Source organism: Pezoporus wallicus, unplaced genomic scaffold (assembly GCF_028554395.1).
Source record: "Pezoporus wallicus isolate ANWC-B61680 ecotype Strahan unplaced genomic scaffold, APGP_CSIRO_Pwel_v1 contig_1278, whole genome shotgun sequence".
NCBI classification, from domain to species: Eukaryota; Metazoa; Chordata; class Aves; order Psittaciformes; family Psittacidae; genus Pezoporus; species Pezoporus wallicus.
Window position 1 is genome coordinate 460,165 of NW_026640895.1, and position 18,025 is coordinate 478,189.

Consider the following 18,025-nt stretch of genomic DNA (forward strand, 5'->3'; position numbering starts at 1 on the left):
GAATACTGACAAATAAATACGAAATTCAAAAAAAGTCCTTCAACAGGCATCAAATCTTATTACCTCACCTGACCACCACTTTCAGAGAAATTTTCATGCATAACCAATGAAAAAGAGGAAATAATGACCTTGCATTTCATCAATATTGCTAAGTAATAACAGGTTTTGTGTTTTATTTCATTTGTTTCAATGCCTTGCTGTATGACTTAACAACAATTTGATTCATCTTTTTTATTTGAGATAATTTAGGTCATTCTTGTAATTTAACAGTCTTCACAGAGTGGGAGGATTCATTTCCTCTATTAATTTTGGTTTTGATTTATAGCATAACATATCCAATTTGCAGTTATGCTCTATACAGAGTCAGCTGATGAAATTCAAGCTGAGGTAATCTATAATTCTCGGCAATATTCAAAATGTTTTAAAATCCTGTAAAGGTACAGAAAGTTCTGTCTCCATTCAGGCAATACTCAGCAAACTGTGTAAATGAATTATTATTCATATTTATTTCCCATTCCTAACCCTGGTATTTCAATAAACATTAAATGTCTATATTCCATGTCCTCTGACATTTTCTAAACAGTGTGTGCCCTTTAACACTGAAGTAATTATTTTGTTTTCATGTTGACTTTTTTCCTGTCTTACTTACAAGAGCCTCTTTTAATTACTTTGAAGATATTAAAAAAAACCAGCTTCCGTGGCTGGCTTACCAATACGTAAGAAGCCAGAACTAAGGGTGCATAATCCTTGTAATTCTTGTTCCTCAGTTTTTGGATGGCAAAAGCAAAGCTATTTTTCAAATACACTAAGCATTTGTAGCTCCAGCGAAAGTGAATAGTTAGTAGCTCTCTGCTTTACTAACTGATGGTATCCCAAAACAAAGCTCACAAAAATCACTGATCTTAGGCATTAGCTTTGAAAGGGGGAGCAGAGTAAGCCATGCAAGCTATAACTACACAGCCCTGGAATGAGAGGATCCATCTTAAAGCTTATTTCAATCAGAACTGGCACATGCCTTCTGACAGTGCTATAAGCATGATTTTAAGATTGTCTCGTCAAAGATTTCTAAAGAATGGCCATCTCTTCATTCTCCCTACTCCTAGTACTTTAAATTTGAAAACACAGTAAGGTTTCTACCTACTGTAAATAAAAGTTGCCGTTTATCTTCCTTAAGTTTCATGTTCTTTACATTCATACACAATATAAGTAATAATTTCAAAAGATGTTTTATTGCTCAAAACACATTTTCTTCAACATTGTTTTTAAAGCAAAACTTTTTTAATGCCACCTTCTGAATGCCATAACTATAATTGTATTGTCCCTGTAGACGTTCTCCCTGCAGACCTTTACATGTTCTAAAATGAATTCCTCTTGCACAGACCAAATTAAATAATTCTGGCCCATCCAAGTTGGCAGTGCTGTTCTCAAGTTGCGAATTTAAAATGCAATCATCTTTGACAGAAGTCTCTTTGAAAGAAGAGAGGTTTTTTATCTGCAATAGAAAACAGTAATATTGACATAAGATGCTCTGAAAGGAATTCTGAGATTACCTGCAGTGTACAACCATAGGTCCAGCATCAGGTGGGTTGCAGGTCTTCACTCGTCGCAGGAAAGCTAAGAACGGTGTTGGGTGTTCTGGAACACCATGGTCAGGCCAGGCAGTGAACTGGAATTGCCTCACTTCTCTTTTCTCACTTGAACCATTCTATGGTATTAAAAAAATTAATGACAAAACTGCCACTTGATGTGATATTGGCATTTTTCAACAAAACAACTGCAGAAGCATTTATACCAGAAAAGTGTATTTAAATCACATTCGGGGCCAGAGAAAACCAGAACTCAGGCTATGGAGGGAAATGTTTCTTATATTCTCAATTGCAGGATTCAAACAATGCAAGAACTTTTAACTGTACTGCACAGTAAAGCCTCACAACAAATGCCAGAGATTTAGCTATTTTTTCAATGAGCTAAATATTTTTTTGTGGAAAGGGAAAGACAAAAGTTGCCAACATTTATATTTTAAACTTTATTGTAAGTATATATAAGTACATATACCTTGTAAAGTGCGAATGTACGAACACAGTATGTTGCCAATTCAACGGTGTCTAAAAGGGTCACTTGAATTAGGCCGTAAGTTTCTGTGCCTCTGCTTGGCCAGTACTGATCACACTTCACCTGAAGTGAAAAATATATAATTATTTAATATATTTAAAAATGGCATTTATTACATATCTGAGCATATATCTCTGTAGGTTTTTAAAACGAGTTAGAATGTCCAACAATAGCCAAGGCTCCGACATAAATTTATTTTATCATCCATAAGAATTACTCTTTTGGTAGTAGCTCTTACAGTATCTTTTTCTATAATGAGGATTTGTAAATTCAGTGGGGCAGATGACTAAGAAATACTAGTAAGTATAGATACACTAAATTAAAAAGAATCTATAGCACCTAAAAATATGACCTAACAATTGAAAATATTCACTTTCAGAGACTGACAGGTGAGTGACTGAGACACTCAGCCTCTTTTCCATTTATAGTAATAAATTTTAATCAGTTAGTCTTGCATATGGTACAGAAGCGTATTCTGAGCCCAGTAATAATGCACTGCATTTATTTATTTAATATTAATAAGACTCATACCAAATTCAGTGAGAATACACAAACTTTAAGAAACAACAAAAGCAGCTATTGCAAAGTATTTTCTGATAAGAATGTGAATTATCATGCTGAAGATTCCCCCAAAATGGAAAATTAAGATATAAGTCTTTGAAACTTCTGCGTTCTCCAGTTTCTAACTCTGCACAGTACTTATTGAAAAAGATTCAGTATGCTTTCAAACTCCCAGTCCTGAATAGCTTTTGCTTCCAGATGGTTTAAATTAGAAACTCGCAGGTCACAGATCACTAACAGTTCACAAATCACAGTCTGAGAACAAACAATCTGGCTAAAGAGGAGGAAAAAAAAAATCTAACCACTGAAACAGGTGATGAACATTCAATAGTGGCAAAACCCCCGAAACAATTTTTACAGGAATTGATAGCTTAATTTATAGATAAAGAATTGAAACAAAGAAACTAAAAGTATTTACTGATACTACAGTCTTAAAAATGGGATAAGTAGTGTATAAAGTCATCTTATTAGGGGAATTAGGGAATTATTTCCTTGTGCTATTTACTGAACTGCTGAACGCATAAGTATTTCAAATACTTCATGAATAGCAGCGATTTATTTGCAAGATTCCTAATCCTAAAACATACCATTGTGGTCTTCTGCAAATTGGATAGAAAAGTATGTTTTCAGTTGAGTTATTTCAATATAAACTTTATAAATAATACTACAAATATAAAGCTAATTTCACTTTGTCATTAGTATAGACACAGTGTAACTTGTTAGCCATATTTTAGACAAAAAAGTTGTGGTTTATTATTTCTTAAGCTCTGACTAAACTTGTTTGGTTTGGATGATTTAAAAAAAAATAATAAAAATGGTAGAATACTTTATGTACTTTTAATAAAATGAATACAAGTAATAAATGTCTGATTATGCTTTTGAATGCCTAAACATGTAGTTCTCCACTCTACCCTGCAGTTTCAATGTATAGATTGTATTATTGTAGAAGCAGTTCCAGCTTCCAGAGAGCATGCCTGAAAAATTTCATCAAAAGCTTTTCACCAGAATGACTTTATAAAATCAACTTCCGAATGTAATTTGGTGACAAAGCTGAAAGAGGGTAGATTTAGATTAGACATTAGGAAAATAATTCCTAATTATTATCAGGTTGCCCAGAGAAACTGTGGCTTCCCCATCCCTGGAAGTATTCAAAGCCAGGCTGGATGGGGCTTTGAGTAACCTTGTCTAATGGAAGGTGTCACTGCCCATGGCAGGGCGCTGGAACTGGATGAGCTTTAAGATCCCTTCCAACATAAATCGTTCTATGAGTCCACAACAGAGAGAAATAAATGTTGAACATAAAAAAATAAATGGAAATTCAGAACATAGTAGGGCATCAGCATTTTTGCAAACAACAGAAAATTGTTTCATTTTTATTTTGTATAATAACCTAAAGTTAAGCATAACTGAGGTTTAGAAGCCTGTAGAGAATTGCTTCTTTTAAGTTAGGCTGGGACAAAATAAATGTGCTGCTATTCTAGGTGCAGATTTTAGGGTTTTGTTTGTTTCATCGGTTTTGTTTGCTTTTTTTTTTTTTTCCATTTCATTGTATTTCATTGTTGTTTTACATATTAGTTTATGTAAGAAACTCCAACTGTTTTACAATTATAAAATGCTTTCTGTTGGAACTAAGTTATGCAGAGGTCTGCTACTGGAAGAAGATGCTTCTTAAAAATAAACACAATTTCAGGCCAGTATATATATTATTTGAAAGTGAAACTGATGAAAATAAGAATGAAATTTTTAGAAAAGAAGTCTGATTTCTGACTGATGTTTGAACTTCTGGAACAGCACATTAACCACAAGTTGATGGAACTACATCTTTTATTCTTTTGCTTTTTAATTTTCCTGAGAACAACAGGTCTTATTCAGCGATGTGACCTTACCTGCCTCCTACCTCTTTTGCTCTGTGATCATAAGCCTTACATTCCCAATACTCCTAACAATTTAGATTCCAATTCATCTTTGTGAGATATCAGAACAATGTTTTCTATTGGACTGCACCAGCAGCAGAGAATCAAATAATGTAAGTTAATTATGAAGGCACTATTTTTGAGAAGGCACTATTATTTCTTTTTAAATCTTTTATCCTATGTGAAGATCGTACACTTCAGCACTTAAAATTTATTTTTCAGGGGTTATACACTAATATATTTTTCAGAAGAAAATTCTCAAACCCCTTGAGTCACCCAAATTTAACACTAAATGTCAGCAAGACAATTTTTAAATCACTTGACAGATTGCTTTTTGTCCTTTAGTTCTTCAGCCTCTGTTTGATTCCCTGTCATACGGGCCATTTCTTCCTTACTTCTGTACATTGTTTGTAAAACAGACAACTTTAAGTATGGTCATGATAACATGCATCCGCCTTCAGAAAAACAATTATAAGGTTTATTTATTTTTAGAGTTAGTTTGGAACATAGCTTTGGTGAATTTCACAGTCCTCACCCTACTCTTAACCACGCAGCTCCCAGTGCCAAGGTTTGATTTTCTCTTCTGACTATGGTCATCTGCACTCAGTGATAGCCATTCTGTGCTATGAACTGTACATGGTTACAGAGAACAGCTTTCACCAATAATTCTCTAATGTTCTCTTACTTGTCACTAAAGATGGCAGGATGAATGGAACAGATATGTGAGTACAAAAAAAAAACCCTCACTCGTAATTTCAAATAGTGTTTTTAAAAGAGAAAGACAATTACGGCTATTGACAAGCATAACTTTTAGTACTACTTTCACTGTCTCATGATCATAGATTGTGTATGCCAAAACCACTACATCTGAAATCAGAGTAGCTTTCAAAAGACTACCAACTTTAATAGGAAATCTTTTAAGTACCACAGCAGTAGACAGTTAGAAGATGTAACTAATGATAGGCACATTCTCTTAACCTGCCCCTTAAACATATACATTTTCTTTCTTTACATTTCTTCCACTCAGACCATGAGAATCCTTGCTCTTCATGGAAGTACAAGCATTCACTGAAAGCAAAGCTGTAAGAAAACGCAAGTTCTTTCTTTTCCATTAAAAATGAGAAGCTTGAAACTATTTCAGACTTGAGAGGTTTAAGTAGCTACAGAGTTCCTAAGAATATTCGTGGATGTTCACACTTCAATAAGTCACAGCCACTACAGAAGGCACTCCCATGCATCAAAAAGCTGAAGGAAGGATATTTCCATATGAACATATGAATACAAAGATTCCTGACATTCAAGGGTAGAGAAATAATTTTCCAGTATAAAGTTCCATCATTCAGGCTGAAAAGCTCCTTCAGGTGATTCTCTCATGAGCCAGCTGTTACAGGCCATCTGAGATTGTAAGGGCAAAACACAGATCATGACCAATACAGCAACCTAGTCGGATTCATCTAGTCAATTTCTTGCTGCATGAGCAGCATATGAATTATGCTGAATCTGGAATTTGAAATAGCAGCAGTATGTTACAAAAATTGTGCTCTGGTTTTGTTAATAATAATTGTCTTGTGCAGACAAAACTTTCCAACGACAATTTCAGATTGTTTTCCTTCAAAAATAAAGTACCTCTACAATGACAATGAATGATAATAATAATTATGGAACAAAAGAGTGACAGTTGTTGGTGATGAAAACTGCCTCAAACCCTATCAGGCTAGCTTAGTGAATCAGACATTCCAGCTGATGTTCTATCTCCAAGCAGTTATTACTCTGAAGCCATTTTTTTTTTTTTTGCAAAAATGCCTTGCCACCTAAAGGTTAGGCTAATTGGACTATAAAGATTGTAGGCACTGGCAGTAGTATATGAGATTGTAATGCAAAGATTAAAAATAAATAAATAAAAATACATAAACATATTTTTTAGACATTATCTAAACAAGATTTGCTGAAGTGTCACTCATTCACCTGAAATGACAGGTTGAAAATAGAAACTCCTATTCAGAAATACGGCTGAAAATAAAACAGTTTAAAGTTTTTGATTTTGCTTTTAGAGAGACACAGAATTTGATAGAATCTTAAATTCTGAAAGAACTGAGCACCCAGCCACAGGTAGACAGATCCTTCTAAGACTCACCAAGTATATTCGCAAAACAATTAATTACTTCTGGAAATCTTTGTTCTTTGAATCCATTTTTTACTACAAAAAAAGAAAAAAAACCAAACATTTGCATGCACTTGCCTCTAATAAAGATTTACAGTAGATACATACCTGCGAGTACATAAATACAAAGATGTTCATATTCAGTCTGGAGAAAAGAGGCTGAGGGGAGACCGTATCGCTCACCAAAACTACTTGAAAGGAGGTTGTAGTGAGGTGGGGATTGGTCTCTTTTCCCATGTGACAAGAGACAGAAGAAGAAGAAACAGCCTCAAGGTGCACCAAGCGAGGTTTAGATTGGATATTAGGCAAATTGTTTCTCACTGAAAGGGTTGTCAAGCACAGGCCCAGGCGGCCCAGGGAAGTGACTGAGTCACCATCCCTGGAAGTACTTAAAAGATGTGTAGATGTGACACTTAAGGACATGGTTTAGCAGTGGACTTGGTAGTGTTTGGTTAATGGCTGAACTCAATGGTCTTACAGGTCTGATCAGGGCCCGGTCTGGGAGCTCTGCCCTGCCTGCCCCGGTGGTGGCCAGCATAGGCACCCAGACAGAGCCGATGAGAGGGGAGGCTGTGGTGCAGAGCTCTGAGTGTAGAGAGTGCCTGCACTGGTCTGGTGAGGGAATGGTGCACAATGGGCAGGGCTGCACTCGGTGCTTCCTGGTGGAGGTCCTCCTGCAGCAGGTGGCTGAGCTGCGGGACACCGTCAATAGGCTTCAAGATGTCAGGGTAGCTGAGAGGGAGCAGGAATACTTGCTCCAGGCCCAAATTGTGCAGGGGCCTCAAGCGTCCCCTCTAGCTCATGAAGGAAAGAAGGAGGCCGTTAACCCGGGAAGCTGGGAATTAGTGACAAAAAAAAAAAACAAACAACAACAAAAAAAGGAGAAAGAGGACAACTAAAAACAAGGGGTTTCCTCCTAAATCTGTTGTCCCCACCCAGAACCACTTTGCTGTCCTGCAGGAGGCTAATGAGGAAACGCACTCTAGACAGAAACAGCCGGCTGATGCACTGGTAAAGAAGATCTCTACTGGTGTTGCCAGGAAAAAGCGGTGGGTCTTAGTAGTAGGGGACTCTACACTGAAAGGGACAGAAGCACTTGTCTGCCGGCCAGACCCTGTCTCAAGGGAGGTGTGCAGCCTACCAGGGGCACGGATCGGGGATGTTGCAGAGAGGCTGCTTGCTCTGGTAAGTCCTGCTGACTATTACCCACTTCTAGTGATCCATATGGGTGCTAGGGATATAGTTAGTAGTAGTCTGGGGAACATAAGGAAGGACTACAGAGGCCTGGGAGAGGTGGTTAGGGCTTTGGAGCTCAGACTGTCTTTTCATCAATTCTCCAGGGTACAGGGGAGGACCTAAAAAAAACGGGGAGGATTGGAGAGGTTAATAAATGGTTAAAAAGGGTGGTGTCATAGTCAGGGGTTTGGGTGTCTTGAACACGGGACCCAAGCTTGTAGGCCAGGTCTAGTGGGGCCTTGTGGAGCTGGTCTGATAAAGAAGGGAAAGAGCAGTTTTGGTAGGAGGCTTGCCAGGCTGGTCAAGAAGGCTTTAAACTAGATGTGTTGGGGGAGAGGGGCATCATTCCATCCCAACACACCCAGTCAGTTGCCAGCACCTATCATAAATGCTTGGAGCAATGTAGATATATTCCAGCCACTCCAGCCAATAAGCCGGCTTCATTTGGAGGTCGGCTCAGATGCCTCTATACAAATGTCTGTAGCATGGGGAACAAACAAGAGGAATTAGAGATGTGTGCACGTCTACGGGGGTATGATATAATAGGCATTGCAGAAACATGGTGGGATGGCTCCTGTGACTGGAGTGTTGGAATGGAAGGTTACAGGCTCTTTAGAAAAGACAGGCCTGGCAGGCGGGGAGGGGGGGTTGCCCTTTATGTTAGGGATAGGCTGGAGAGTATGGAACTCTGTCTGGGGACAGGTGAGCAGTCCACAGAGAGTTTGTGGGTCAGGGTTAATGGGAATATAGCTATGGGAGACATTACTGTGGGGATCTGTTACAGACCGCCTGATCAAGGAGAACCTGCGGATGAAGCACTCTATTGACAGATAGGAAAAGCCTCACACTCACAGGCCCTTGTTCTTATGGGTGACTTCAACCACCCTGACATCTGTTGGAATGATGGTACGGCCCAGCACAAGCAATCCAGGAGGTTCCTCGATTGTGTGGAAGACAACTTCCTTCTGCAAGTAGTAGAGGAGCCGACAATGAGAGGTGCCATGCTTGACCTCGTGCTCACCAACACGGAAGGGCTCGTTGGAAATCTGACGCTTCAGGGCAGTCTTGGATGCAGCGATCACAAGATGGTCGAATTTGAGATCCTCAGGACAGTGAGAAGAGTGTGCAGCAAGCTCACTGGCCTGGACTTCAAAAGAGTGGACTTTGGCCTCTTCAGGAACCTGCTTCAGAAGGTTCCATGGGATATAGCCTTAGAGGGTAGGGGGGCCCAGGACTCTTGGTTGATACTCAAGGATCACCTGCTACAAGCTCAGGAGTGTTGCATCCCAACCAGAAGGAAGTGCAGCAGGAGGGCCAGGAGACCTTGGATGGATAAGGAGCTCCTGAGGAAAATTCAAATGAGAAAAGAGGCTTATAATAAGTGGAAGCAAGGACAAGCGGCCTGGAAAGAGCATAGGGATGTTTTCTGGGAAGCTAGGGACCAGGTTAGGAAAGCTAAGGCCCACATAGAATTAAACTTGGCTAGAGATGTTAAGGATAACAGGAAGGGATTCTACAGGTACATAGCAAATAAAAAAAAGACTAGGGACAATGTAGGCCCCCTCTGGAAGCTCTCGGGAGAACTGGCTACACAGGATTTGGAGAAGGCTGAGGTTCTGAATGACTTCTTTGCCTCGGTCTTCACTGGCAAAGGCTCTGACCAAACCACCGAAGTCTCGGAAGGTAGATGCAGATGGTGAGAATGAAGACCTTGGGCCCACTGTGGGAGAGGATCTGGTTCAAGATCATCTTAAAAATCTGAATGTGCACAAGTTCATGGGACCTGATGAAATCCATCTGCAGGTCCTGAAGGAGCTGGCAAATGAAGCTGCTAAGCCACTGTCCATCATATTTGAAAAATCACGGCAGTCAGGTGAAGTTCCCGATGACTAGAAAAAGGGAAATATAACCCCCATTTTCAAGAAAAGGAAAATGGGTGACCTGGGTGATTACAGACCAGTCAGTCTCACCTCTGAGCCTGGCAAAATCTTGGAGCAGATTCTCCTGGAAGGCATGCTAAGGCACATGAAAATCAACAAGGTGCTTGGTGACAGCCAGCATGGCTTCACTAAGGGCAAATCCTGCCTGAGCAATTTGGTGGTCTTCTATGATGGGGCTACGGAATTGATGGACAGGAGTAGAGCAGCTGACGTCATCTACCTGGACTTGTGCAAAGCGCTCGACACTGTCCCACGCGACATCCTTGTCTCTAAATTGGAGAGACATCAATTTGATGGATGGACCACTTGGTGGATAAAGAACTGGCTGGATGGCCGCACACAAAGAGTTGTGGTCAATGGCTCAATGTCCAGCTGGAGACCAGTAATGAGTGGTGTCCCTCAAGGATTGGTGTTGGCCCAGTCTTGTTCAACATCTTTGTCAGTGACATGGACACTGGGATTGAGAGTGTCCTCAGCAAGTTTGCCAATGACACCAAGCTGCGTGGTTTGGTTGATATGCTGGAGGGAAGGAATGCCATCCAGAGGGACCTTGACACGCTTGTGAGGTGGGCTGATGCCAAGTGCAAGGTTCTACACCTGGGTCGGAGCAACCGCAGGCACAGCTACAGGTTGGGCAGAGAAGAGATTCAGAGCAGACCTGAGGAGAAGGGCTTGGGGGTGCTGCTCGACGAGAAAATGAACATGAGCTGGGAGTGTGCGCTTGCAGCCCAGAAAGCCAACTGTATCCTGGGCTGCATCAAAAGGAGCGTGACCAGGAGGTTGAAGGAGGTGATCCTGCCCCTCTACTCTGCTCTTGTGAGACCTCACTTGGAGTATTGCGTGCAGTTCTGGCGTCTTCAACATAAAAAGGACATGGAACTGTTGGAACAAGTCCAGAGAAGGGCCATGACGATGATCAGGGGACTGGAGCACCTCCCATATGAAGATAGGCTGAGAAAGTTGGGGCTGTGGGAATCTCATAGCAGCCTTCCAGTATCTGAAGGGGGCCTATAAGGATGCTGGAGAGGCACTCTTCATTAGGGACTGTAGTGATAGGACAAGGGGTAGTGAGTTAAAATTAAACAGGGGAAGTTTAGATTGGATATAAGGAGGAAGTTCTTTACTGCAAGGGTGGTGAGGCACTGGAATGGGTTGCCCAAGGAAGCTGTGAATTCTCCATCCCTGGCAGTGTTCAAGGCCAGGGTGGACAGAGCCGTGGGTGACATGGTTTCATGTGAGGTGTCCCTGCCCATGGCAGGAGGGTTGGAACTAGATGATCTGAAGGTCGTTTCCAACCCTAACTATTCAATGGTTCTAAATAGTAAATTAGAGTTACAACATAGTTTTGACTAAACCACTTGCTATATATTTGCATCAGGGAAATTGTATTTTTCAGAAAGCTATCAGTTTACTGTAACAGTTAAGAGAAACTACTTCATTTATAGACATAGAATCATAACAAAAAACCCTAGATGGCTGCCTTGAAAAATACTTGCGGCAGTACCAGGTACTGTCATTTTGTTTCAGTTAAGACTGGCATAAACAGTTCTTGAAAGCTTACTTACAGTGGAAGAGACCACAAAAAATATTCTGCAGACGTTGCTCCATTCATGACATAATATTTTGGAAGTCCTTTAATAGTTTAAAATAAATCACCTTTGCTACAGTTTATTTCTTCCTCCAAGTGCCCCACAGGAAGGGAAAATGGTTGACTGCCATGAATTTTTTTTTGTCTTTCACATGCAGGAAGACTATTATATTTTCCTTCACTCTCTTATATATAAACCAAATTCAATTATTTCTGACTTCCCTATACATAATTTCTCCAACCTCTGCTCATTCTTCTAGTTTCTTTGTAATTTACCAACAGCTTTTCATGTGGAGCGTATGTCCTCAACACCAAATGCGTGTAAGCTGAAATAAACAGACATGACATGCCAAATCTATTTTCAACCTGTATAGTGGCATTAAAGTGGCACTAAAACATTTCTTTTCTCACGAAGTTAACCTTGCTCATAGTATGGCATTTCTACAGATATTTGGTTGGGTGACATAACAGAGTTTCAGCTGAGGTTCTTTGGCACAGCACTTCCACCTGGAACCTGCTTAGTAAAAGAAACTTTAAGCTTTTTTGGTGGGTGCAGTCTTTGTTAGCATAGATCTAGGATTAGATTCTTAGATGAATTAAGAACCTATGACTGACTGCATTTCAGTGAGAATTGAACAAGTCCCTGCCCTTGTGTCTCTGAGAATCCTTCCACAATGAACAGCCATATGGTTGAGTTTTACAATTCCGACATGGTAACTGGTGACTCCGGCTCGCACAATGGTGTAGGAATTTTTGGACTGTGGCCACTGCATTCTGTTACAATAAAAAAAACCCAGCAGTACAAACCTACATATTTTTATTTTTGTAAATCTATTGAACACATGGTCTATTTGACTTTGTTTTTGTTTTTTTTTTTGCCAGCTTTCTCATTCATTCTTCTTCTGAGTCGTACCTTAGCATGCTGAGAACACTAAAGAAGTAAAATAAGATTCTGATATTACGTTACTGATAGAGAAGTTACTGACTTCCCATTAAAATTAGGGGCTGAACAATGACAAAACTACACAGTTATTTGTTCTTTAGAAAACCATATAATTCCGTATGAGAAAATACCATCTGCAACACATGTCCTGTCAGCTGATATGTCTGCTGGGATAGATGTTACCTCTTAACAGATAAAGACATGCATATTTTTTCTAGTTGCTGCAAAATGTAGTTAATTTTTCATTTATATTTTCCTATGAGTAAATACATATTTCACTTCTTAAAAAAATCCCAGACCCCTATTTTTACATAGCTGTGCTGCCCAATACAAAACATTAGTGCAGTTTTTATGAAGAAATCAATTACATTTTGTTTAAATACAGTACAATACAAATGCACTTGGGAGCATATTTATTTAATCTGTAATGAATTGTTAAGTGCACATATTGATAACTTTTCTTCTCATATTAGTGAAGATGTCTTATTGTCACCTATTTTCAACCCAGTATTTTGATAGACAATAGCTCCAGTATTACCTGTCAAAACATTGTTAGGTGAAAAGATACTAAATTTGCTGCAGAAACTCTGCAAAACAAATGGAAAACTGTCTTTATCACAATCACATAAAACTCCGCTGCATAGCCTGTATTTTTCTGAAACACCTTTATGCATTTCACACAGATGAACACTGTTTTTCATTTTATTTGCTTGTTACCTACTGCTGTGCACATACTCTGTCTACATAGCTAAGACAGAGTACATGGCTCTGCCTTAGCTATGAGGGCAGCTATGTCAGATATCAGTTCAGATTTATTAAAAATGTTAGTAATGTGTGCATTGCAATCATAATAATTTAGGGTTCTTCCCAGGCCTGCCTTTGTGCTTTCCATGCTTATAACAAGACAACAGAAATCTTTGGTGGCCTGAAGTTTGTTTCAAAGCCATTCTCACCATGCAGTCCCAAGGTACAATTACACTTTCACCATGCTTATTCAAATGTTTTTGTTCCTACATATTTCACTATTGCCATCTCAATATTGAGACAGGATACATGACCTTTCTACTGGGTTTGTCTTTATCTTTCCCTTCCCAGGGAAAACCCAGCTTTTAAACCTTGATAAAGAAGATGACTGTTCTATGCTTTTATTTTTATGTACTCTTGTTTTATAACCTTGATGATGATGTCCACTTCCTTATAGTCAAATGAGTGTCTGGATCAGGCTCACAGAGTGACACAAATTTCCTCATGTATTCACTTAGTCATTTGCAAATGTGAATGAAGCTGGTAGGATCAGGACAAAAATGAAAACCTTCGTCACCACTATAGAAGTCCAGAATCTAGCTCACATTTGAATAATTGCCGGGGTCATTATAATGTCAGTTAGCTTTAAACTGATAGGAGTATTTTAACAGAAGATTCTAATCCTGGGCACTATGGTCCCACCACAAAAAATACTGCCAGTGAAGTTAAGAAGGAGGTGTTTCTATCAGTTCCAATAGATTATTTAAAACAAGGAATTATTTAAAATGACTAATTGCATAGCAAAGAAGAAAAGGATTGAATTCTCTTTCAAGTGGATGATCTACAACAATTTCCTACCCTAAAACAGGAGGCACAACTAAATGTTTCCTGTTTCAGGCAATATTATCTTTTGCTATAATGTGAGATTCTCTATCTTCATCTGATCATTCACATCATTCACCCAAGTTGTCAGAACATTCAGTTAATTCAGAGGATCTGACTGAACAAAAAGGAGAATATGCATTGCTGGGGGCACAGGAGAAGACAGAGAAGCGGGGAAGAGAGGTATCACACGTTAATGCTTTATAGCTTTCCTTAGTGTAACACACAAGTATTTTATTATTTTTTTTCAATCTCTAATTTGCAGCCTTCAATAAAGTTCTTCTATTTCACTTAGATTAAACTCATGCATGTGACAAAAATGCTACCAACACCGTTCCATGCACTGCCAGTGTGTATAATCCTTTTTGATATAAATTATGTGCACAGTAGCTGAATGATGGGGCTGACATTCTCTCTCTAGTCTGATTTAGGTCAAATGAGATTCAGGTGATGACATTTCATAGGAAACCAATAAAGTGTGAAAGGTTATAAGTGAAAGAGATTCTGTTTTCCTACAGCTTCCTGCCAGGCAAACAAATGGATAACGAATTCACTCTAACATCTTCATTTGACGAACTCAGTTGTAAAATATGTACATCCTCAAAGCAGAAGTTATTCAGACATCTAACACATGCAAATGAACTAACTTTCTGCAGATGCAATTAAAATCCTCATCTTTATCTGTGCAGTCCAGGTTAAAAAGGCTGTAGGACTACATAATGAAAAAAGCAAGCTAAACAGAAATGACGACATGGAGATGGAAAGCAGATGAAGTCCCGGAGAGAAATGATCGTGCCTTGCAGGAGAAATAATGATCAGGCTGCCAAGACACAAAAGCAATCAACATGGAATGAAAGGAAGAAGAGAAACAAAATTAGCAAAGATCAACTCTAATGGTATGTAACAGTGTTTGTATTTCATTTTTGAAATTTCACTTTGTCTCCTGCTTTGAGGATATGCTGTATAAAATAGATGGCATGAGAAAAAATAACAATAAGATGTTGTCATTTTATTATTTTCCCACACAGTGATTGCCACTGTTATGGCACCATCAATACCATTAATTACATTACATGTAGGTACTGTATTAGAAGAGGGAACTGGTATGCCATATTCACAGAATTGCAGACTCTAAGATTGAAGATGAATTATGTACTGTATAGCGGGTCTATAATGGTCCATATTGAGTGCATCAAACTCACTTGACCTATGAACACAGAATGAGCTAAATTATGCATAAAAATATGCAAGCATAAGCACTGAATACACACAAAATCCATTGACTAGATTGTCTGGTCTCTCATTATGCTTAGCAAACATACTGCTACTGAATGCTAATCACTAAATAGTGATTACCATTCTGATCAGTCATTTTTTAGGGTGTAAACGGCAAAGGCTAGAGTTAGCTTAAAACTCCGCTAAGCAACTATTGAAGAGAATGAGCAGAATTTCATTTAGTTACATCAAAACATCTTTCTAAACAGTGGCTATATGTGGCCTGCAGTATTAAGATAAACTCTTCAGTATTGAGTACTCCTTCTGCAATGGGTGGCTTATTAGGATTGGATTTTTTCTTAGCACTGATTCTAGTTAGCAGAAACTTTATTATATAAGAAGTAATTAGTGAAGAAATGGGCAAAATTTCATTTGCTTAATTCCAAACAACTGTCAGTGCCTAGACTAGACAAGGCCTGTAGACTCAAGATAAAATGAAAATTTCAATGAAACTACTCTCTGCTGTGTGCTAATTGCCATCAGGTATGTACAGGCAGTGGTGGTAATGAAGGTTGAATTTACATGTGGAAAGTGATTCTATAATTAGAATACTATACAGAGCTTTATCTGAAAAAAAAAAAATCCAGCTCTATTTTAGAAAAGTGATTAAATATGTAAGAAGAATAATGATATGCATGTACTTTGATAAGCCTCTAGAAAGGAATGACTTGCCAAGAGGCTCAAAAAGTTATGTAATCATTACAATTATATGTACCCAAGTATGTGAAAAAAAAGCCGATCAGTACAATAAGGTACTGCATTATGCTTTACAGTGCATTCCTCCCTCTTCCAAGCTTACTCATACAAAAACATTTTCATATGGAAATGGAGCTCATCAATAAGTTACTAAAATATCAACTATTATCCATTTATCTCTGTAAGATACTTTTTACTGACTTAAAATCTTTTCTGGAAAATAAATCTCCTCTCCTCCTCCCTAGTCATTTTCTCTTTCTGAACTGTTCTTGATCCTCTGTATTTATGGCATTTTTTTTAAATATGTTGCACAGCACTTGTAGGTACTTACCCCTTCACACAAGATCCCAAGACAGTGTACCAGCGAATGCCATGGCAATATTTTCCTTGTTATTTATCTCCTGGACGTATGCTTGCAAACACTGATACTGTTATGGAAAGTTCCCAAGGGAAGGGATTGCCACTGATACAAAACTTACCCCTTTTTTTCTCTTGTTTCCTGATTTCTACATTTGGTTGTAGCTTCTGGTTTACACTACAGGTCTCATTACAGTGTTTGCAGAAAGCTTAGCAATGAACCAGCCGTGTAGCACCTTGAGTCCACATGGTTGAACACTAACCAATGTAGCAGTCAATGCATGCTCCCAGCAACAATAACAGCATCATAAGCAGGAAGAACCCAGGAGGAGCTGGTGTGTATCTTGACATAAAACACAGTTATTGTAAAAAGATATGATGAGGCAACCCCCTGCTCTACTGGAGATGGTGCGGAGAGCTTGCCTTTCTGCAAGCACAGACTTGCCTTTCTGACTGGCCAATAAGAAGGGCTTTTTCGTTTCATTTTTCTCACCATCTCTTTTTTTTTTTTTTTTCACTCTTCCTCTCCTTCCTCCTCCAACAACATCCATCATTTCCACCAACTGGTGAATGCTACCAAATACAGACCTTCTAGTGAATCTTCATACAACACAGTGATCTGTTACTACTCTATCACATTACTTATTATGTAACAATAAGGCATTATTACTTTTGTTTTCTCTTCACATATGGCATGTCTTTTATAACGGAACTTCTACTACTGTGCTTTATTGCATGTATCCTTGTGTTTTAGTCCTTCATTTCCTAATTTTACTTTGCCCTGTAAAATCTGAGATACTACAGATGAATTTATATTCTATTACTGCAGTGCAATTGTAGAGTTTTCCTAGCATCCCACATGTGCTTGAAAAAAAAATAATCTTAGGTTTCTTAAGGAAATGCAAATCCTTAATTATCTTAAGTCAAGATTATACCTTATAAAAGTAAAAGTGAATTCTGTTGACAGACATTAACTTCCTCATAACAGGACGATACAGTCATATTCTTGGTACTACAGAGGAAGTAACATTTTCAATCACCTTTTAATATTCCCAGTATGACTGAAACAGGGAAAAAAACCCCAACATATCATTGTGTATCAAGAGATTTCAAGTTTTTCAGACTACAAAAAGCCCTGTAAAATTAGTGACATGACTTTGTAATTTCACAATGGAACTAGCACTTTCTACATAAGTGATTTCCATAGTATGGGCACTTTTAACTGATAGCAACCTAAAAAAAAAAGAAATCAGTTTTTCTGCATAGGCAGGAGGCATACATGAAAGAAATAAAAATCTTAGATAAGTGATTACTCAGGTACAGTATTATTAACACTGTATATGCTTTCCTTACCCGGGACCTCTCCTCCAGTTTTGTCATCATGACAACAGTTGCACCCCGTTGCTCCCACATCATTCTCCAGAAGTCACCAAAGGTTTCTGGCAATGCCCCTTGTGTTGCTATATAAGCATTCTGCTTTCTGTATCCATCTATGTAGTTGGCATTGATATAGTCACTGCCTGGTATGCCTGCAAAGAGAGAAGAGTGAAAACATAGGGCAAATTTTTGTGCTGTCCTATTGTACAACAGCTAAAAATATCCTGTAACCCAGCTGGA

The 18,025-nt window shown here is 38.7% G+C and overlaps 1 protein-coding gene across 1 annotated transcript in view; it reads right to left on the bottom strand.

Annotated features, from left to right (window-relative positions):
• PTPRD (protein tyrosine phosphatase receptor type D) overlaps positions 1–18,025 on the bottom strand; it is a 218,202-nt gene that overhangs the window by 33,929 nt on the left and 166,248 nt on the right. The window contains 3 exon segments of the mRNA XM_057421164.1: positions 1,551–1,705; positions 2,056–2,175; positions 17,762–17,937. Coding sequence (XP_057277147.1) covers positions 1,551–1,705; positions 2,056–2,175; positions 17,762–17,937 — 451 coding nt within the window.